The sequence below is a fragment of the Phyllostomus discolor genome, chromosome 15 (genome assembly GCF_004126475.2).
Source record: "Phyllostomus discolor isolate MPI-MPIP mPhyDis1 chromosome 15, mPhyDis1.pri.v3, whole genome shotgun sequence".
In the NCBI taxonomy this organism is placed as follows: domain Eukaryota; kingdom Metazoa; phylum Chordata; class Mammalia; order Chiroptera; family Phyllostomidae; genus Phyllostomus; species Phyllostomus discolor.
In genome coordinates, this window is record NC_040917.2 from 10,488,058 (window position 1) to 10,510,424 (window position 22,367).

General features: G+C 40.5%; 1 protein-coding gene across 1 annotated transcript in view; it reads left to right on the forward strand.

Annotated features, from left to right (window-relative positions):
* Positions 1-22,367, forward strand: part of FMN2 (formin 2) — a 272,338-nt gene that overhangs the window by 201,432 nt on the left and 48,539 nt on the right. Inside the window, 1 exon segment of the mRNA XM_036016163.1 lies at positions 8,722-8,773. Coding sequence (XP_035872056.1) covers positions 8,722-8,773 — 52 coding nt within the window.

The window sequence follows — 22,367 nt, forward strand, 5'->3', positions numbered from 1 at the left end:
ACTTACTGTATCTCTCTAATGATTATTTCCACATCTCCCTCCTCAGTCTTAATGTTGTCTTGGAGGGAAGACTATGTAGTATTTATCTATCTGTAGGCCCTTAACAGAGTTCCAAAACATATGGAAACTCAATGTTTGGTTGAAATATTATCACATTAAATTATGTAGTTTTCGTTTCTAGGATTGGAATGCCCTAGCTTACCTGCTATAATTCAAGCATTGTTTTGGCAAGTAAGTTAGGACAAGAAAGCACCTGGGAAAAGATTTTCTGGTTTTCAGATTTGTATTTCAAACAGTTTCGTGTTTGGATCATTTGAATCTACAGTAGAGAATTAATTGGTATCACACTTAATATTGAAAGCTTGGTCTTAAAACATGTACTTGCATATTTCTAGTTAAAGGGACATAGAGACTTTTGTTTCATCTTAATTGAAGTTCAGCATGGAATTAGCAAGAAGGTGTGCTTGGTGTATCTTCTTCAGTAAGGAAGTTGTTACTTGGTAAAGAAAAAAGAAAGCAATCGACCTAAATATGTCTTTGTTTTTATGCTGCAGTAGTGAAAGTCCATGAGAGATTTTCTTAACCTGTAGGTGGCAAAGTGAATAGGTTTGGGGTATGACTGATATAAAAAATTAGGTGGAGTAAATAATTTTCCATTTGAAAATCACTTTTACTTGATGCCTACAGAATGTAAAACTCATGCATACACATCGTGTTTTCCCACGTCTTCTGCACTTTGAGTTTACAGTGATGATTTAAGAAGGAATGTTACTGCGGGCCACTTCAATATGTACATCACACTAGGTGATAATAGCACAAGGCTTTCTTGTATTTTACGTTTAGGCAGAAGGCACATACATCAAATTTTTGAGGGAAGCATTGCTGACATTGTTGTGTGTGTTTCTTGAGGTTTTTTTTATAGCAAGCACCCATGTTTTATGTTTATATATACCTATATTTCCAAGGACACAGATGGTATATGATCTTATACACAAGGTTGAAGTAACTAACCCTTGGTCGTGAATTATTTGCAAAGAGTAAGTTGCAATGTTATACTTGCAGATCTTGGCTTTCTTCCTCTACAGCATTTGTTTTATTGTTCTGAGGACATTTGCAGCATCAACAAAAGACTGCTCTGAGACTTAGGGTCTTTTTAATTTAATTTTATTTTACTCATTTGCTATCTAAAGAAAGAAATCCTGATATTCACTCTCTGTCTGGCCATGTATAAAGTACCGACATTTACTGGACTTCAAGCTTATTGTCAAAGAAGCAGTGTGTCAAAAATCTCAAAACCAAAGCAATATATCTGCAGTGAAATGACAACTTCACATGACTCAGAAGAAAGGCACTGCGTATGTCTAAAAAATAACTCATACTGGCTGCACTTAAAAGCAACTGAGATGCACATTCATAGATAATTATAAACAAAAACTAGTTAACACTTTAAATAAAAAAGATAAATAGCAAGAAGATTTAGAGCCTAGACAAGCAGATGAAAGGGTTCGCAGTTGCCTTCCATCTGATACTACTCAGAGGCGACTCTGTCTCCAATTACCTGGGAAGATGTGGTATTCCCTCTTGAAAGCTGGAGATCAGAAAGGGCGTCCCTTCCGTGCCTCTGCTTACTCACGGCTGTTTGGAGCCAGTTCAGCCAAAATACTTCACATCGCAAATGAGCCTGGAGCCAGACAAGTGACGGCAGACACTCATCATTGGGTCAAAATAGTAACTTAGTAGGACAGCAACCGCCAGCAAATATTTGTGGCGACAGAGATTTGGGGAGGAAGTGTTCATGCCGTTGGGGAAGACGTGCTACATGCCAAAGTGCTGGAACGGAATGGTGAAATCACTATTTTTAACCAGTTGCTTGTTGAGGGGCCTGGGACTGTCCGTGCCAACAGTCGCTGGCAGAACTGAGCCTGAAAGGTGATCTTCTGCCCTAACCCTAAAATAAATATGTAGATGAAAACAAAAATTAACCAAATAAGCAGTGGCGGCCTCCAAAAAGTTTCAGTGTCCTTTTTATTATATGGTTTCAACCACAGGCTTCCTCTGCCTCAAATTTCAGATCTCTAGCTCCTAAGATTTTGGGGGAACAGGGGAACCATCCCTCTAGTAGTTGCAATATTCGGATTAATGTCTAAGACTCCCTTTGCCTCTGGGGTGCAGGAATTGATTGACTAGCTTCTTCCAGGTTCATTATTTCTAGATGCCCATCAGTAAATGAATGGATCGAAAAACTATGATACATTTGGCCCTGGCTGGCATAGCTCAGTGGATTGAGTGCGGGCTGTGAACCAAAGTGTCGCAGGTTCGATTCCCAGCCAGGGTACATGCCTGGGTTGCAGGCTGTGACCCCCAGCAACTACACATTGATGTTTCTCTCTATCTCTCTCTCTCCCTTCCCTCTCTAAAATAAATAGATACATAAATAAATAAATAAATAAATAAATAAATAAAATCTATTAAAAAAACCTATGATACATTTACACAATGGAATTCTATGCAGCAGAAAGAAAGAAGGAGCTCCTACCCTTTGCAACAGCATGGATGCAACTGAAAAGCATCATGCTAAGCGAAATAAGCCAGGCAGTGAGAGACAAATACCATAAGATCTCACCTTTAACAGGAACCTAAACAACAAAACAAAGAAACAAGCAAAATATAACCAAAGACACTGAAATAGAGGACAGGCTGACAGTGACCAGAGGGGAGAGGAGAGGGAATTTCAGGGGAATTTCAGGGGAAAAGAGGAAGGGTTTACAGGAACAAGTGTAAAGGACACATGGACAAAAACTAGGGGAGGGGGTGGAAATGGGAGGGAGGAGGGGAGGGGTGGGTGGGTTGGGATGGGAGTAAACAATAGAAAATTGTACTGTAACAACAATTAAAATAAAATTTAAAGAAAAAGGTTCATTATTTCTTCAATTTTATATTTAATTTCTGTTCACATGAGTTATTGATATTCTCTGGACTAGTCAGTACAAACTACTTTTTAACTTTACCCTCTTTTTAAATTTTTCTTATATTTTATTCTTCAAGGACACTTTACATTCAGTATTGCTTTGTACTAGTTTCAGGGGTACAGCATAGTGGTTAGTCAATCACATACTTTACAAAGTGGTCTCCCCAGTATTTCTAGTACCCACGTGGCACCACACATAACTGTTACAATACATATTACTGACTGCTTTTCCTGTGCTGTACTTAACCCCCCTGTGTCTTCTGAAAGCCACATTACTCTTTCCTCCCGTCTAGAGCCAGTAGGAAATGGCTTTGTTTCACCATCTTGTTTTCTTTCTTGTCTCCTCCTCCTCAAACTGTTGTCAGTATATCCAGTCTCAGAACATTCTCTTGCTGTTGAACCTCAAACATCAAGATACGCATAGTTACCCACGTGTATGGCGTACAAATGGTATTCTGTAGAAGAACATTGCAGGCTCTTCAAAAGTCGCTTTATCTTTTGGATTTTGGTGGTTTCTTCCTAAATTTACAGATGACACTGTTGTCACCCTTACAGCAATTTCATTTACTGCTGTGTCTCTCAAAAACAAAAAAAAAGAAAAAAAGGACTAAGAAACTTTTACCCTCTGCTTCTACTGTAAGCTTTGGGAGTTCTTTTAGGCCTATGAAAACCACAACACACACAAAATAAATAGGTACTGAAAACAGAAAAGATATTCAGTCAATATAGTTTAGACTTATTCCTTGATTTGGTAAAGGTCTATTGTGCTATTTCTTGGCCTTTAATGTCTTTGTGTTGTTGTAAGGAGGCAGCCTTGGAGGAGGGTGCAAACCCTGTTCTGGATCTGGATTCTGTCTACAGTAGAATTAAGGTACTTGTTACTAGTGTCGCAGGTTCAATTCCCAGTCAGGGTACATGCCTGGGTTGCAGGCCATGACCCTCAGCAACCGCACATCGATGTTTCTCTCTCTCTCTCTCTCTCTCTCTTTCTCCCTCCCTTCCCTCTAAATATAAAAATAAATAAAACAAAAAGGGTTTCAATGTATTTTAAAAAAAAGATACTTGTTACTCCTACAGTGAAAAACTTTTTTACATGCAAAAGTAACACATACCACTTCTTTTTTATAGTCATCGTAATGTGAAGAGGAGAGGAAAGACAGGAAGATTATTACTAGGCATCCACTGGTTTAGGTAGGCACATCTTGGAGATATTGTGGGTTCAGTTCCCGACCACCGCAATATAGTCAGAATTACAGAAAAGCAAGTCGTAATCCTTTTGGTTTCCCAGTGCATATAAAACTTATACCTGCTCTGTGCTCTAGTCTATTGTATTATTGCAATTGTATTATGTCTGAAAAACAGTGTGCATGCTGCAACTAAAACTATTTTATTGATAAATTTAAAAATGCTAACTCTCCTCTGAGCCTGCTGGAAGGTGGTGCCGACAGACTGCTTGATGTGGGGTCGCTGCAAGCCTTCGATCTGTGACAAACACAGTGTTGGTGACATGCAGCAAAGCAAAACCCAGTAAAACAAGATATGCCTGTACCTTATTTACTCTTCCTGAAAAATTACTACCCTGCTTTAATGATCAAGAAACGTTATTAAATAAAAATGATTATCAAAGTTATTAAAATCTGCCACAACTTACCGGCTGATCTAGAAGTCACACCGGGGTCGGTGTGACTTTGAGTCCCATATTCTAACCCCAAACACGGGCCTTGGTGGGCTTGGAATCTGAGAGGCGGAGTGTTAAGGGTGCCTCGCTGAGGAAGCGTAGCTTTTCTGGATGAGGGGTGGGAGAGACCGTTGTTCCTGGAGATCTGGGGCCAGGCGGGCCTGCCCTTGTCACTGGGCTTCTCTGTTGAAGGTGACCAGGCTTTCTGAGAGGCTGTGGCACAGAGAGCCTTTGTGGATGGGGTGACAACTTTGAAAACCTCCACAAAGCAAGACTTGTGCCTCTTTGTCTATTTTAAATGCTGTTTAGCTTTCGGATCGTTACCAACATCGGAAAAAACAAAAGGCTGCTTGCTATCTATGTTCTTGAAAGAATGGGAGAATAAAATAAAAAAGAAAGAAAAAGAAAATACTTGTGATTGAAAAAACAGAAAGAAAGCCCTGGCTGGCGTAGCTCAGTGGATTGAGCGCGGGCTGCGAACCAAAGTATCACAGATTCGATTCCCAGCCAGGGTACGTGCCTGGGTTGCAGGCCATAACCCCCAGCAACCGTACATTAATGTTTCTCTCTCTCTCTCTCTCTGTATCTCCTTCCCTTCCCTCTCTAAAAATAAATAAATAAATAAAATCTTAAAAAAAAAAGAATGGGAGAATGATCTTACTTGAAGAAGCAAGTTAGAATCTTCTCTATCTTCTCACATAGTTTATTCAGACTATTTTATGATAATACAGATGACTGATGGCCAATTATAACTACTAGGAAACTCACTAAATGTCACGCTGGCTTTCAAAACTGGTCACAAAGCTGCATGTGCCATGAGAAATTAACTGAATACCCCTTATATTTCTTAAAATATAAGTCAGAGAATAAAATAATTAAAAGGATTTACATATGGAAAATAATCTCATTTTTTATGTCATCTGCAGTAAAATCTCAAGAAGCTGTGAATATCACACGAATGGCCTAAGTTTCTTTCAAACTGAAAACCACAGTTGATCTAAGATTTCCGTCACTGCGTGCATTTTGCCTGGGGACTCACTAAAGAAATGGTGGAGTTAGGCTTATTGTATTCCTCAAGTGTCTCAATTTCCACTAACTGATTTACATTTTATCTTAGTAAGTTTCATCCTCACTAACTGACAAAATCAGCTCCTGCCATTTGTCACTCAGTTCACGTTGTAAGTGCGTTTATAACAACTGTGATGACAAAGTGTCGATGCTGCGTGAAGCTTTGTGTGCACACTTTACATTTGGAAGATGGTACCTCGCTCTCAGAAAACTGACTTGCACCCCAGCTTCTCAGGAAGTCTTTATTTCTAAGAGTGCCGTACAAAGACAAATCTGTTCGACTCCGTGATTTTTTGATTCTCCTCCAAGAGTTGAAATGTGCCCTCGAATGCACTTTCCTTGATCTAGCATTTGCCTATTTATGAAAGTTCATTACAGTTCGAATACACATATCCCCTTAGCTTCAAAATCCTGTAAAAATCATGGATAATAGAACATTTTAAAGTATTCTTTGCTATCCCAAGTTGGTTTTATGATGGTACTATGGCTATTAGGTTTAGGAAGGGGGTCTGTTTTTATGGTTTATTCCTCTGATAAAAAATCAGTCTCCAGAGGGAGGGGAAGGGTCATCAAGGAACATGGACAAAGGACCCGTGGACAAAAACAGTGGGGCAGGGGGAGGACTAAATGTGGCAGGTTGGGGTGTGTAGGGCAGGGGAGAATAATGGGGGGAAAGTGGGGATGACTGCAACTGAACAACAATAAAAACTTCAATCTTCTGCCACTTTGGATTAAAGGGTTTTTTTCAGCTAAACTTGCTCATACAGTGAAACAAGCTTCTTTATTACACATCAAAAGGAACCATTATGAACAAGGAAAACTCATTTTATTCTATTCACCACATTTTAGGGGCTTATGTTTTTTGAAAAGCGGTAAGCATATGCTTTCCTTATTTGCATATAATACTGTAATAAAATAGCAGCTGATATAATTATGTCTTATATCACTTTAAGAATTTCAAGGGCTTGAAGTGCAACATTTTGAAAGGACATTTATTTAGTCCCTGCTAATTACTGGGGACACTGTACTAAATATTTTATGCATTAACAGATTAATCTATTTGTCTAGTATTACATAGTTAATTTGAGGGCCTCGAAGAGGATTAGAACACAGATCTCTGGCATTTCATTCCAGTGTGTTCTAAATTTCATAAATCCTTCATTTGAGTCTTTTAAAATAGTCCAGAAATGTTCTTTAATCTTAGTCTTAAATCTCTGTATTTTACAAAAGAAAAAAAAACACGCAAAGACAATCAGAAGACTATCCTTCCTAAAAATGGTATGCATTGTTGTGCCTTAAAGAAATTTTATGTGGCTCCATAATTGCTTCTGGAAGCAAACCATTTGCATACGTCAGCCCAGGGCAGATTGCATAAGACAATCTGTTCTGTTGGAGCTTTTTTGAAGTATAATTATGGAACATGTATTCTATTTTTCAGTATGGCTAATGATTGCCTGGTAAGTTTATGTCAACAATGTAAAGTACAAAAAGGGGAAGGGAGGGCGGTACAAAAAAAACAGCCCAGAGGATCCCTTTTAAATTCTTAGAGTCCTGGCGAAGAGGGACAGCGTGACACTCGATGATGGCTTTGCAGATCCTGCACAGACCTTTGAGCAAACACTGTCTTGAGATTGTAAACCATTAACCAGCCCAAGCTGCGCGATTGTGTTTAAAGTAGTGATGGAGACGCTTTGACAATCCCCAAATGACCATGGGTTTGCCTCTATGTATAGGTCCAACTTTTTATAATTAATTTGCTCTGTTCTCCTTTGTCTTCTAATTTCTCCCGATGGCCACAAGTGTGACCCAAAGGGATATGCTTACCAAAAGACAACTTCTACCTGGCTGGCATAGCTCAGTGGATTGAGCGCGGGCTGGGAACCAAAGTGTCCCAGGTTCGATTCCCAGCCAGGGCACATGCCTGGGTTGCAGGCCATAACCCCCAGCAACCGCACATCGATGTCTCCCTCTCTCCCTCTCTCTCTCTCCCCCCTTTCCCTCTCTAAAAATAAATAAATAAAATCTTAAAAAAAAAAAGACAACTTCTGCTTTCGCTAGTCCAGGTTTTTTTTTTTATTGTTTTAACTTTTTGTCTAGAGCTCAAGTGATTTTCAAAATGTGCCACAAACCATCAGGGAAGGATGAAATCAGTGTAGGGGGGTACAATTAACATTTTAAAATGTACTAGAGCAGACTAAAAATATTAGACAGCATTGCATGAAGTAAGAGTATTTTTTAAACGTTTGGGTCAAAAATCCTTATGTGTACGTGTGCGGAGAAGTAACACATAAGTTTCCAGAATGCTTACTGGTCAAGAATGTGATGGTCCCTGCCAGGCTTACTAATGTGATGGAGTCCTCTGTTGTTGTAAATAATCTGAAGACAGCGATGTAATCTCTTTTCCCAGTTTGCTCTGTGGGGTTGTGTCTGGTTACCGTTCTTTGCTTTGGGACAAAATAATAGCAAATGAATGGGTACACGATCGCCTTCCCACTTTCAATTAACGGAAAATGGTAGTGTCCTAACTCGCACCTTTGTAGAAATAGCCCCCCATCTGCTCCCCTGGGGTGTGGGAGCACTTCTGGGGAAGGTCACATGCCATTTCTATTTCGTGTTTTTACCTTTGCTTGAAAGAATTATTTTCAACTGATTTTTGGTATTTAATGTTTGACCAGTGCAATAGATATGCTTATGAAATCAGCTAGTGCTTTATTTTCTCAGGGGAATGAGACTGACTTAAAGGAATTACGTAGCAAAAAGAAATTACTTAGAATCTAAAAATTGGAATGGGTGATATATTTCATTTTATCTGTGTCAATACAATAGTATAAGCTTCACAAAAATTAAATATAATCTGTTCAACTATATCTATTCATGTATTTAAGCTTCTGACTAGAGTACTTTGGAATTAATAACAAATTATAACATATTTTGTATTATTAGGACCATATTGCTTGAATGAGTATAACTATTTATAATTCATCTTTTTACTTTTTTGTATTTTCAGCTAAAATTGACCAGGAGGCAGAGGAGAACTCACTAACAGAGACTCATAAATGGTGAGAAATTAAATACTTTTCTTTAATATTCCTTTTCAGAATAGGCTCATAAAGCACTTAGTATGTTTTATCTCAAGGAACCAATCATTAACTCCATTTTTACTCTCAAGCGTAGAAGAAAAAGAAAGTAATATAATGGGCTTTAATTCCACCTTGAATTTCTGAACTTCATTTTTGTGAGTCTCAATGATGTTTAATCCTGTTAAGTCTCAAATGATTGTGAATAGTTTAACACCTTCCCTTTTGAAGAGGATTTAGGAGTGGGGAAGTACAAGAAAAAGGGAGGCAGCAGGAATATGTTCTAAGAAAAAAAGGGGAAGAGTTTGGTTATAGGAAACAATTGCATTTCCACATTCAGAAGTAGAGCCAGCCCAGGTGGGAAGCTTTGGGCTTCGCTTGTCTACACCTCCGCTTCCAGAGCACAGGTTTGCGGTCACAGGGGAGCACAGGAAAGTATCTCAGGAAGCTCCCTGCTTCTCTGCCTCAATTTTCTTCTCTTCTTTTTCTCTCTCTATCCGTTAGGGCTCACCAGGAAACAAAACCAATAGGATGTATATGCATGCATCCGTGTGTGTATGTTGGTGTGTGTGTACGTGCGGGGGGTCGTAGGGAGAGAGGTGTTAAGGAATGGCTCAGGGCAGCCTGGAGATTATGGCTGGAGTGGATGTTATAATCTTCGGTCTGAAAGCATTATAGAGACAAAAGTCCTTCCTACTGGGGGGACCACAGTTTTTTTTTTCCTTAAGGCCCTCAGTTGATTGGATGGGCCCATCAACATTATGGAGGGTAATCTGCTTTTTCTCAAAGCCTACTGATATACACATTAATCGCATCTAAAAAATGCCTTCACAACAACATCTACACTGTTTGACTCAGAACTAGTTACCGTAGCCTAGCCAGGTTAACACATCAAATTAACCATCGCACCCTCTCAACAAATATGGTTACTCTCTAGGGAATATTTAGGTTAAAGTAATTCTTTAAATTACTAATAAGTAATTTTTCCATTACTTATTAGGCCAGATCCTGTATAGCCTATGAACAGATATCACATAGATTGTAGTGGTTGATGTGCTATACGGATGTGCTCAACCAACTGGTAGAAAGAATTAACCTGTTTCTATGAAAAACAGAAACTGAGCTGAAGACCTTGAATTATAGCAAATAGTTGCTGGAAAGCAATGCTAGCTAATAACCAAATTGTTAGTAAAAGAGCAATATTTTACAATACAACAGTTACCTCTGACATTCAAACATAAAAATAAGGATAATGGGCCCTATGACACATTCCCCGGAGACATCGGTCTCGATGCCATCTTTGCAGCCGCCCTGCCTGACGGGCACAGCACAGTCAGCAGGAGCTGTGTGGGGCGGGGTTGCTGTGTGGGGCTGTGTGGTCCACCACCTTTCCAGTCGGAGTCACGCCTCACATGTGATAGCTCTGCAATTTCAGAGCAGTACCATAACCCCAGGATAACTTGGTAGGTCAGAACTAAGTACTTAGCAATCAATAGGTGTTAATTGCTATATTATTTTTACTTTAGCATCATAGCCGGAAATTACAAAATGTTTGATGATAGGAGTAGAAACCAGTGTCCGATTGTGGACTCTGGCCATGTGTTTATTTGTTCATTTCATGTTCTTTGCCGTCTGCGTCGAATGCGGTACTGGGCAGCCTGGCCGGGTTGCGGAGCATAGAGTTTGGTATCAGCCCTGTATTTCTGCACCTGCTCCAAACTGCTGCCATCGTTGCTCCAGGGAGTCACCGTGATGTTTTAAGTCTGTGTCCTGATGTCTGTGTGCAATAAGAGAAACAACGCCCGTATTGTTAGTTAGTGGAGATAAGTTCCCAATAGTTAAATGTAAAAGTATGTATGTAGAAACACCCACCTCATTTAGGCTGCTCAGAATCTGCTTCCATCGTATTTACCAAAATACTTGAGCTTGGGGGACCGACTTCCAGAATGAACTTGCTTCCTAAGGAGCAACCGTTTAACTGGAGAAAATTATATATATACCACTCATTTGACATTTCTAGAAAATGTTCTAAGGGCTTCCAGCAAATGGAGAATCATTCATTCAAGAAAACCTGCTCAATCTTAGTAAGAACCACAAGAGTCTGCAGCACGTGAACCCCCAGCCCATCCTTTCCAGCACTTTCCTTACGGAAACAACCCCACCAGCTCCCGTCCAAGCAAGGCTTCTTCTCCCGAGCTCCCAGTCTCTGGCCATCATTCCTCCCTGAGTCAGCAGGCTGCCGGCTTCGGTCATCCCTCCAACTGCAGCCTATTTAGAAGTTCTATTCCAGACCAATGATGTAGAGTCGACGGGCTTCCTTCCTCAACCCAGCCCCCTCTTGCAGGGTGGAACTCCTCTCCAGGTGTGCCAGACCAAGAATATTGGACCCCAAAGTTTCTGTCCCAGCTGGCTGTTAAGGGCACATTGCCCATCAGGAAGGGTATAAGCCAAGAAGACTGGGTTCTGCCCTCCTCAGCTCCTGCTTATGGAGCAGGTGTCTCAGTCTTGGAGAGGTGGGCCGCTTTGCCACGTTCAGCTTTAGCTCTAGCTCTGGGCATGGCCAGTTCTGCCCAGGGGTCTGCAGCTCTCTCTGAAGGGACTTTGGGTTTGTTTGGAACAGAGGAGAAGTCCACACCAAAAGGCTTTGTGGACAGCAATGATGGTCTCGGTGAAGAGACATGAAGAGGGTACCATCAGCTCCAGGATACAAACAGCAAAAGCAAAATGGTCAAACGGAAGTTTAACAGAGATAACCAGGGAAGGAGAAAGCCAAGAAGCGTCCTCCTGGGGTGACAGTGCACCCTGGGAGCTGGGAAGGCCATGCACTAGTGAACTGGGCTGCAGTCAGGAGCAGTCAGACCTGCATGGGGCAGGTTCAGAAACATTCCCCAAGCTGCATGCAGGTCCGTCAACGAAACGGCCCAGACCTGCTTGGTCCTGGGGGCTTCTGTACAACCTTGACTGACCAATGGCTGAACAATATGCTCTTCTGATGCAGGGGCAGCTTCTGGGAAGCTGGGCTTTAAAATAAAACCACATACATTTCTGGCTGCTGGGAAGACTGCGTCTCCCTACCCGCAGTCTATAGGAGAGACACAGAATAGTGACATGGTAGCACCAGCAGCAGCTGAATGCACCGCTTCTCCTGGGATTATGTGCTTGAGTAGACAAGAGCTCATTCCTGACCTGCGGGGCGGTTTCACTCTGCCAGGCTGGCTGGCTCCTGTCAAGCAGTGGAGGGAAAGGTGGATTCGACCCAGATTCTAGAAGTCAGGTCTCCTTCCCAGCTATGAGGCCTTGGCCGTTTATCTATCTATTTTTATTGATTGATTGGAGAAAAAGATGAAGGGGGAGAGAATGAGAGTGGGAGAGAGAGAGAGAGACATTGATTTGTTGTTCCACTTATTTATGCATTCATTGGTTGATTCTTATATGTTCCCTGACTAGGGATTGAACCAACAACTTTGGCATGTTGTAACGAAGCTCTAACCAGCTGAGCTACCCAGCCGGGGTGGGACCTTGGCCATTTATAAACCACCCACCCCGACCCCCAGCAGTATGTCACCAAATGCTCTATCTTCATAAACGCCTGTGGAACCCAAAGCCCTGGGCTTTGACAGAGTTCCTCTTTGTGCTTGGATTGGCTAAAAATTCCTTAACTCACCCCCAAACCCCTCCAAATAAAAACAAACTTAAAAGGAAGTGCACACACACTCTCACTTTCTATTTGATTTCCAAATATTTGAGTTGTCTCAGCTAGGCCCCGAGGGAGAGGAGAGCCAGGAACAGGCACCCGGGCCCATATCTTCTCAGTCTTTCATTCTGCGTTTGATTTGGACTTTATCGTAAACTATTATTATGGTCTATGTATCATATTATTAAGTCAGCTGAAATCCATTTTGGAGGGAGGGTGGTATGGAAGCCAACTGATTCTACTTGGTCTGCGTGCTTAAGTGCCAGCAGAGGGGACCTTCCCCGGTTTCCAACCTTTTGACCTTTTCCCTTTGGCAAGGTGGCAAGGACACAAGGACATTTTAGTTGTTTGAATATACTGGAAGCACCCTAATCAAAAAAATGTTCTTGCAAGGTAGTTTTTATCTCAAGTGATGCTGTTGCAACTCAAGACATTTTAGTACTTGTAAGACCCGGTTGACAAATTAGTGACGAATGTGTGTGTGTGCTTTAATTCTTAGATCTGGTGCAAAGACATTTACAAATAATTGTGACAGCCGTGGTGGGCTGTAAGTGTCTTTAGGGTCATACAGGCACTGAACAACCTTTTCGAGACCAAAAGAGGTTTCCCAAAGGTTTTGAGGCAGCTCAGTGTTCTTCGTGCTCACTGGGTTACTCGGAAGGAGGCCGCTGGTGTGGCGGGCAGGGAGTTCGGTGGGGTGAAGAGCGTGGCGTGCCTGCGCCTCAGCCTCCTCCTTGGTAAATGGAATGTAACTCCGTCCTCCCTCCCATCTCCTAGGGCTGTGGGAACACCAGACTTCATTCTTTGCTGTCAGCAGAGCTTCCTCAGGTGCGGCTAGTTGAGGCCTTGCTAGAGAGGCATACTCGTGCGGAAATGTTTGGGAAACTACACAAATTCACATTGTCCACTTTCTTTGGAAAGGAATAGTAACCGTTTGTCTTTATGATCGAGTCATTTCTTTAAAGCCTTGGTTCACTTCTTGATCCATTTAAAACGGGTAGGGGTAGCCCTGGCCAGTTGTTTGGAGCGTCGTCGTGTACACTAGAAGGTCGGGGGTTCGATCCCCAGTCAAGGCGTGTACAGGAGGCAACTGATCAATGTCTCTCTCTCATCAGTAAACATATCCTTGGGTAAAGTTCAAGTGCACTTTCATCAAAAAACTAATGAGAACTTTTTAAAGAAGAATTCCTTTCTATAGTAGAATATTGTGTTTTTCAGGTTATTTCGTGATTTCCTAACTAAAAAACATATTCAAAAGAAACAGTGGATTGTATATATATGTGTATTTTTTATTTAAATAATGCATTTTTAACCAAATATACATTTTAATCGAGTCAGATCTTTTTCCATATTCCACTTGTTAGCATAATAGTTTTATGTGCTAATTGTGTCTGTTTACTCACACATTTTTGCTATTAATCTGAGAAGTGGGACTTGGAGCTTGTTTTGCCTAGCCAAAGACATACAGCTGTGGATGACTACTTTGAGCTCTTTCATTCTCCCGGAAAGGAGGGCGACTGGGCAGATGGTCCCGAACCACACCCACAACCCAGAGCAAACTGGGGGGGATGTGTTCTCATCTGCGGATGCTCTCGCCGGGCAGCCGACCCGGCATGTCAGAGCCCAAGGCAGATCCCCGCTGGTCTGGTTCAGGCTGGCTGCACCCCCGCCGTCCGTGTGTATTTCAGCCTCTGCTTTTAGTCTATGTTGAATTAGCATACGTGCTTTCTCCAGTTGTGGAAGAGTATCATCAGACCAAATAGGACTGTTTTCATTTTCCCACAGAGTTGCTCAGAGTCTGTGTCAGCTCACAGGCAGAGAGTGCAGAAATGTTGGATTTGTCCAGTAAATGGTCATTTCTTTATATCCACATTTAAGAGTAATGAGAAAGGGAGTTACAAAATTGACTTCTGACGCCCAGAGGTTCTTATTTATAAATTGTGGCTAGCTGCATCTTTTTCTTAGAATTTCTTCTGTTTCTTTCTTTAAATTCCACAGGTAAAACCCACATTTTGTAGTGAAACTGACTTTTGAGATAGAAAAAGAAGAGATTTAATTTTGATGTGACTAAAGCTGATAAAATGACTAAGCATAAATTTTGGATGATCTAATGTAATAGTTATTTCATAGAAATATCTCTGTCAGTTAACTCAGGTGATGTTACAGATAAAGGAAATCAGTCTGACAAAGGTATAACAGCTTGATACATTTTCTGTGAGTAATGAAGAACAAGTTTTTTGTACCACTTCTATTATTTTAAAAGAACTTTAATTTTTCTAGGAAGTTTGTGGATTTTCCTACAGATTAAAACATTGGTTCAAACATGTTCGTGTATTTCAACAAGACATACACTCTTGAAATTTTTTTCCTTTATAAAACTTTGTTTTTAAAATATGTTTCAGAATGGAAGTCTTTTTAAAAAACTTTTTTCCAGGAGCTAAAGACAACGAAATGATTAGAATGTAACTAATCCTTTAATCAGAAGACAATAATAAATTTGTTAAAGAAAGAAGCAATTACCACAATCATACTAACAGAATTAATAAAGTAATGTTATTTATTTGGGCATATGCTGTGATAAATGTTTGTGTACTTTTACAATATACTTAATGTATCTCATAGTATCAATTTTCTTTTAACTTTTAGAAAGAATACATTAATTCTCCCCTCTCTTCCATTTAATTAAAATAACAGCAGAAGCAACTTCAAACAACCACTAGTAAAAGGCAAGAACTAGTAATGGAAGAAAGCACATTTGTAAAAGAATTTTAAATCACACATTTTAAAAAATAAATGCTCCTTCTGCGTGTAATATTGCTTGAGTGGTATTTAACCAAAGCCAAGACTGCATAACAAATGAGTTGCAATGGAAAATTTATCTTTCATGCAAAATGAAGGCAAAATCAAGGGAAGGAACAAAGGAATGTTGATTTCCAATTGTTTCACATAGTATGTAACTGTTCATTTGTCATGCGAGAGAAAATATTTAATCAGTCCTGAAATGATGCACACATACTTTATCATGTTTAGTGACTTTTAGAGTGTCCGTTTGTAAAGTGTTTATCCAAGGAATGGACTTCTGGAACATGGATAAAATGAAAAGTGAAATGTTTAGTCCATAATAGACATATTTTCCAGAATCCCTCTGAGTAACTATCCGGAGATGAATACAAAGACGGCAGGTCTGTGTTTATCTGGCCGGTGCTGGCGGCCCAGGCTGGCTCCAGCCTGGTATTAAAGCTGAAGTGACACGGAATGTCTCCTCAGAACCCCCAAACAATTACCTCACTCTCTTCGCCATATCGATAAAGTAAAACAAAGTTGAAGTTTGTTATTTTCCCATTCGGATTTCTTGGTTAACTACTTTGACTCCCTCCCCAGGAGAGTGAGCCCTGGGAGGCCTAAGGGAGGAGGGCCGGGGTGGGGAGCTGTGCTTCCCACCTTCCGCCTCCACGCCGTGTGGTGAATCTGCGGGACAGCACTTGCAAAGGGATTCTCTCTTCTGCAGCTGCATCATTTTAATTTGTATGAAATCCGTGGACTTTCCACAGTGTGGGACCCACTGATACACCCTTTACAGAGTGGCTGGCCTGTGTCAGCTATAAAAAATCTTCTTAGATGTGGTCCTCTGAAATATTTTACACGTAGCTTCTGTGTATTCTGAATAGAAGGACTTCAGGACCTTCTGCTTCAGAGAATTTGGTATGTTTCCTTTCAGTCTGGGTTGGTAGTTGTAAAGGAAAAAGATACATCCAAGAATTTCAGTGCTTCTGCAAAGTTTTGTTGTAAAAGTGGAAACCTTTTTCTCTGTTGTATAGTCTTTAGGTGGCCCAAGGTTGTTCGCCTTCCTTCTCTTACTCCTCCCCCAAGTAACATCAGCCCATCTGGCTAAGGCCAAGGTCAGGTTCCTACTCTTGCTCACAGAGTCCCCTAAGGAGAAACATTGGCATATTTGCAATGGAAATATGTTTTAAGTCCTTTGGTAATACTGTGGTATGGAAATTTGTACCTATACTGATTTTTGAAGAAGGAAGAATCTGATTGGCTTACCCTAGAATAATGTGAGTAGATGCAAACAGAAAGCTTTTAAAAATTGTCAAACCATATTGTACATCATTTGGCCCACTAAAATTTCCCGAATGGATTAGGGATTATTTTTAAATATCATGAAAATATATACTTACCCAGTAATTCATTCAGTCTTTTTTTGTTTGTTTGTTTTTGTTGGTAGTCTTTACATGTTTGACAATAACAGCACGAGTATCTGGGGGAAATTTATGAATTGATCAAAATTCTTTGATTCAAAGATATTAAAATCAAGTTAAAGAGAATGAGAATATTTGACGTACTTTTCAACATTGAGCTAAAAACTCTATGAGAAACTAGTCCGGAAGATTCTTGCCTTTGACTTCCAGTCAAGAATTCACCAGAAGAGCATGAAATAAACAAGACAGTAAGAAATCAGAAAATCATTTGTGTAAAAAGTGACCTAGAAATAGGATACAATAAAAACAGTACATGTATTTTTTGTTTGTTTTATCCTAGGATGTGGTAAGGTTGTATGATATTACATGTTCTTCTTGATGACCTGAAACTTAGACAACACCCTTTTGAATCGGATGGTGATTTCAAGCATTCAGTGACTGCTGAGAAAGCGTAGTTGCTTTCACCGATAATACAGATACTCTGCAATCACTTATTTAGGGGACTTAAAATGTAGACCCATTAAAAGTAAGACCCAGAAAATTATTGCCTCCACTATTCACTCCAACTATAAGTCAGTGTGCTGAGTGTCGCAGGTTCGATTCCCAGCCAGGGTACATGCCTGGGTTGCAGGCCATGACCCCCAGCAACCACACATTGATTTTTCTCTCTCTCTCTCTCTTTCAACTTTATTTGAAATATGTGATTTATCAGCTCTGCTATTTAAGTGGCCTAGCCATGTTTCCAGATACAGGCTTACAGAATTTCAGCCTCCTTTTAAAAGCAACCTCTCTAAAAATAAATAAATAAAATCTTTTAAAAAAAGTCAGTGTGCTGGTTAACCAAAAGGAAAAAGATCAAACCCCCCCTGAACCTCCAAATGTACCCCTGAACCTGAGCTGCTCTTGCTTCTCCTGGAGGCTCTCCGAGCCTGCAGTGATGTCTCAGGAGAAACAGTGTCTTGTAGGCTGACAGACATATTTTTTTAAGATTTTATTTCTTTTTAGAGAGGGAAGGGAAGGAGATAGAGATAGAGAGAGAGAGAGAAACATCAATGTGAGGTTGCTGGGGGCCGTGGCCTGCAACTCAGGCATGTGCCCTGACTGGGAATAGAACCTGCAACACTTTGGTTCGCAGCCCGCGCTCAATCCACTGAGCTACGCCAGCCAGGGCTTACAGACATATTTTTAAAATCTGTATTAAGGACTTTTTCAATTTCTCCCCTTACCTATGAACATAAATTGTAGGTCTGCTTTTTTTAAAAACTCATGCAACTTATCTCTCCTTGTTGCTTTTAGTTATATGCCCTATGTTCCTGGTTAGATAAGGAGAAATTAAGATAATATTCCAAACCTCTCAACTTTATTTGAAATATGTGATTTATCAGCTCTGCTATTTAAGTGGCCTAGCCATGTTTCCAGATACAGGCTTACAGAATTTCAGCCTCCTTTTAAAAGCAACCTCTCTATATTTTCATAGGCTATTTTACATGTCCATACTGTTGAAAGTGCTGTTCATATGCAGTGCCTATAGAAAATATCAGCTTCTGTTTAAAAGGGCCATGAGAATGAAGTTCTAATAACATGCACACGCAGTTATTCAGAATTGCAGTATTCACGTGAACTTCATAAATTATCATTCATTGTAGTAGTTTAATAAAAATGCACAGATAAAAAGGAGGACGAGTAGCAAGAGGTTAAATAGTGATAAATGATTGGTTCATTAAACCTGCAGTTGTAAAGAATGACTTCAGACAGTGGCAGTTTTTCATGACCTATTATATAGTTCAAGGTTCACATGTACTAGGAGTATAAGGAACTCCATAGCTAAGTCACTTTTTATGTGAATATGTTTTTTAAAAATCAATAACCACAAATAGAATGTTTTTTTTAAATCAGTAACCACAGATAACCACAAAATACTACTGTTTTGACAAAAATTAAAAAAACTAAGTTTAAAAAGAAAACTAAATGTAAAAATCAAGAACTTGATAGCTCAAATATAATGTTTAACATTTAATGTAGAATGAATTCAGTGACTGTAATTACAAGGTTTCTAGGACAATGGGTGAAGATAGGCTATTCTGTCTCTCATATAACTGCACAAATTAGAAAACATAAAAGAAGGTTTGCAGCTAGCTGATATAAAAATAGAAGTATAAGTGTAGAAAGATATTGGCATTTAAAAGTATTAGTTCTTGCCCTGGCTGGTGTAGCTCAGTGGATTGAGTGCGGGCTGTGAACCAAAGCATCGCAGGTTCGATTCCCAGTCAGGGCACATGCCTGAGTTGCAGGCCATGGCCCCCAGCAACCGCACATTGATGTTTCTCTCTTTCTCCTTCCCTCACTCTCTAAAAATAAATAAATAAATAAAATCTTTAAAAATATATTAGTTCTTTTTAAAAGTTTATCTTTCAATTACAGTTGACATCGTATCAGTTTCAGGTGAACAGCACAGTAGTTAGATAATTATATAAAAATTTTTATCTTTTAATTCCATCTTTAAAAAGACATTCTGAGGTCCCAGCTCAGAAGTAAAAAATTACTATTAACATTTTCTGTTCGGAGTTTCTCACTGGATGAATCTAGTAAGCCAAACCATTGCCAGCCAATGACAGGCCGGCAGGTGAAGACATTTGGAAATAATGAAACCAGGTCCTCGAATCCAGAGGGGCAAATCAGCTTCAGGATGATGAGGTTCTGCTAGAGGAAGATCTAGATTTCAGCCTCAGGTTGTCATCCAAATAAACCACAAAAGGATTAGATAAATAAACATTAAAATTGAAACTTCAGAAGCAAATATTAAGACATATTTATAGGGTGTAGAATGGGAAGGAGCTTTGCAAGCACAAAGTGACAGAATAACGTTTATTTCTATTTTTGCTACTTATTTCTAGGCGATTCATTGTTGGTGTTCTAGTAATAAATCCCTTAGGGTATATAGTAGTCAAGTTAGTTTCAGGAAGTTTTTCGATTCTGCTGTTATCTCCTCGTATTGTTCCACACGCATGTTGCCTCTGTAATTCATTTCACTTTTTAGTCATTTTTTATTTCTCTCAAAGTTATAAATGTAGACATAGTTGAAAAAGTCAGAACCATAAGGCTCGTAACAAAAACAGCAGCCTCTTGCCCCCTCCTTTCCAAATCCTATTTATGTGTCCCTTAGCCATTTCTTCTGACATTGTCTGCCGCCTCTGTCAACAGTGTCCTTCCTTGCATGGGACCACCCGAGGAGATCCTGTCCACAGATGATCAGCGGCCTAAGACTAAACCCATGATAGATACCACGTCTGAGGTGCTACTAGAGAGAAAGGGACGTCATGGAAAGGGAAGTCACCTCAAGGCAGTAAGAAGTAAAATGAGACTATCATGACAGTCTGGGTGAAGCAAAGGCAACAGAAAATCCCCAAAATGATGATGATGTACAGCTAAGAACAAACTCTGTATGTTTCAGTAATGGGAAAACGGTTTGCAGCCTTATCAAAAATAGTTTTATCTTAGATTTGACCCAGTGTGAGTAAGTGGGTCAAAGGCAACATGGCAGTGGGCTGAAGGAGATAGAGACGCAGGAACTCAGAGGGTGGGCTGCTTTCTCTAGAAGGACAGAGAGAGTGACTGGATGGAATATAGAGGGAAGTGTGTGGTCAGTGTTTCAAATCGCTTCTGATGGCTGCACCTGAAGATACAGCTGCAGTAAAAGCCACAGCTGGAGAGAAAATCTTCATTTTAGGACAGACAGTGATTACAGCCACAAAGCAGAAGAAAGCTGCGATCCATTGCTGGTGGCAGTGAGGAGGTTAGAACCATGGAAGGTGTGCAGTTGTAAGTGGTGTCATGAACTTCAGAAAAGGTGCAGCTCCGTCATGGTGAAACCGTGGTCAGGAGGGGCGTCGGAGGACAAAAAATAGTGAGACTCCCTTTCTGGACTCCCTGAATTTGGGAGGATAAGAGACAGGGAAATGTAAGGATTCACTAAACAACATCATGGAGAACAGGGTGTCGTCTCATGAAAGCCATGCTTTTATTAAGAAAAATAACAACGAATCATATTGGAAGAATGAAGTATGAGGTTATAAATATGTCTCTGCAACCCCCCACGCAAGCAGGAATTCAGAGGGCTTAAGAACGGAGTTTGTAGGGCCGATGGGGGTGCCTAGGTCCAAGGAGAACAGCGGGAGTTGAGTTGGGAGGGGCTTGTGCTTAGGAAGACAGGCGTGCCTGTGCATAAGGAAGGGTAGCGTGGAGGCTCCTCACAGTACCTGGGGAGATGGGTGGCCGAATCATTTTAATGGTGAATGTGAACAGGTTGCCACAGTTCATGCGTTCATCCCGCACTGCCGTAGCTCATCGCTGCAGCTTGGCCTCTTGGATTTGTTAGGCTTAAACGGCTGGTAGAGCTAAGTTCTGATTGGCATTATGTAGAGAAAAAGGACACATTTTCCTTGAGTGACAAAGACTTGGAGAACAGAAAGTTGAAAAAAGAGGGTGTCTTCAGGCTGAATAACCCAACAGAGGAAGGCTGTCACAGTGGCCCAGGGGCGTATGTCACTTTATGAGTGATATCTCCTTGCTGACATTTGTCCACGTGTCCAAAAAGCATACAAGGTAGGCTCTATAGATATGGACCAAAGATGCAATAATATTTATGTTTCAAACTGCATTAGCGTCTTCAAACATGTTAGGATGCTTAAGAATCTAATTAGTTTGCAGATAGGGTAGCTCTTGTATTCCAGCTCAACAACTGGCGTGAGGCCCTTCGCTCACTCTTAGGAAAAAGGCATTCCACTCAGTGTGGCAATGCTATGCAGTGTGGACATGCCAGGAATATCTTACAAATAGTACTGGGCTAGTGAAGCAGAGATTTATCCAGGCACTGGAAGTACATTTTTAAAATGCCAGATAATGTCATTTTTCCAGCGTCTGATCTCTGAATGGACCTCACAGAGAAATGGAGGTTTCCATTAGACACGATTGTGGTGAGTCACTACCACCCTCCTGCTAAAGAGAGTTCTGTAATGGTTCTCATTGCTGTTGTCACAAAAACGAAGAGCTAATCTTCTGTGCTTATTGTATCTGCATCTAAGATGAGGAATGGGAGGGCTTTGGGGACCGTAGTCAGTCCTTACAATATTCTTATGAGGACGGGGTGGGGTAGTTTGTAATGCCCATTATACAGAGGAAGGCATGGAGTGCATTTTATTTCTGCTAAATTATTTCCCCCGCCTCAGAGAGAGAGGCAGCCCTGAGCCGAGAATGGAATTCAAGCCACCTTAAATGTCAAGCATCAGGTGTCTATTGTGCAACTGTAGGGTTCCGTCATGAAATTTTAAAGTGAAATGAATGAAATACTGGTATTTGTGGGGGTGCTCTTACTCCTATTTAATTCTGCCAAATAATACTTTATAACTCATTCCTTGTCATGTTTCTACCGCTCAATAATCATTGTCAGGATAAAAGTAGCAATGTAGGTTAAAATACTTTCTAAATGATCTGGTAAGATATACATATTAATACGAGACATTTATGATGGTTTTATAAGTGTATGTAGCTCAGGGAGAAATCAGACAAAAGTAACAGGGACGGTGTTTTTGTGCTCGTAGCAGCCTGGCATTTTGATTCTGTGCCAGGAGGGCCTTGCATCTCAAAGGGGAGCCCACGTGTCTGTTACAGGTTTGTTGTT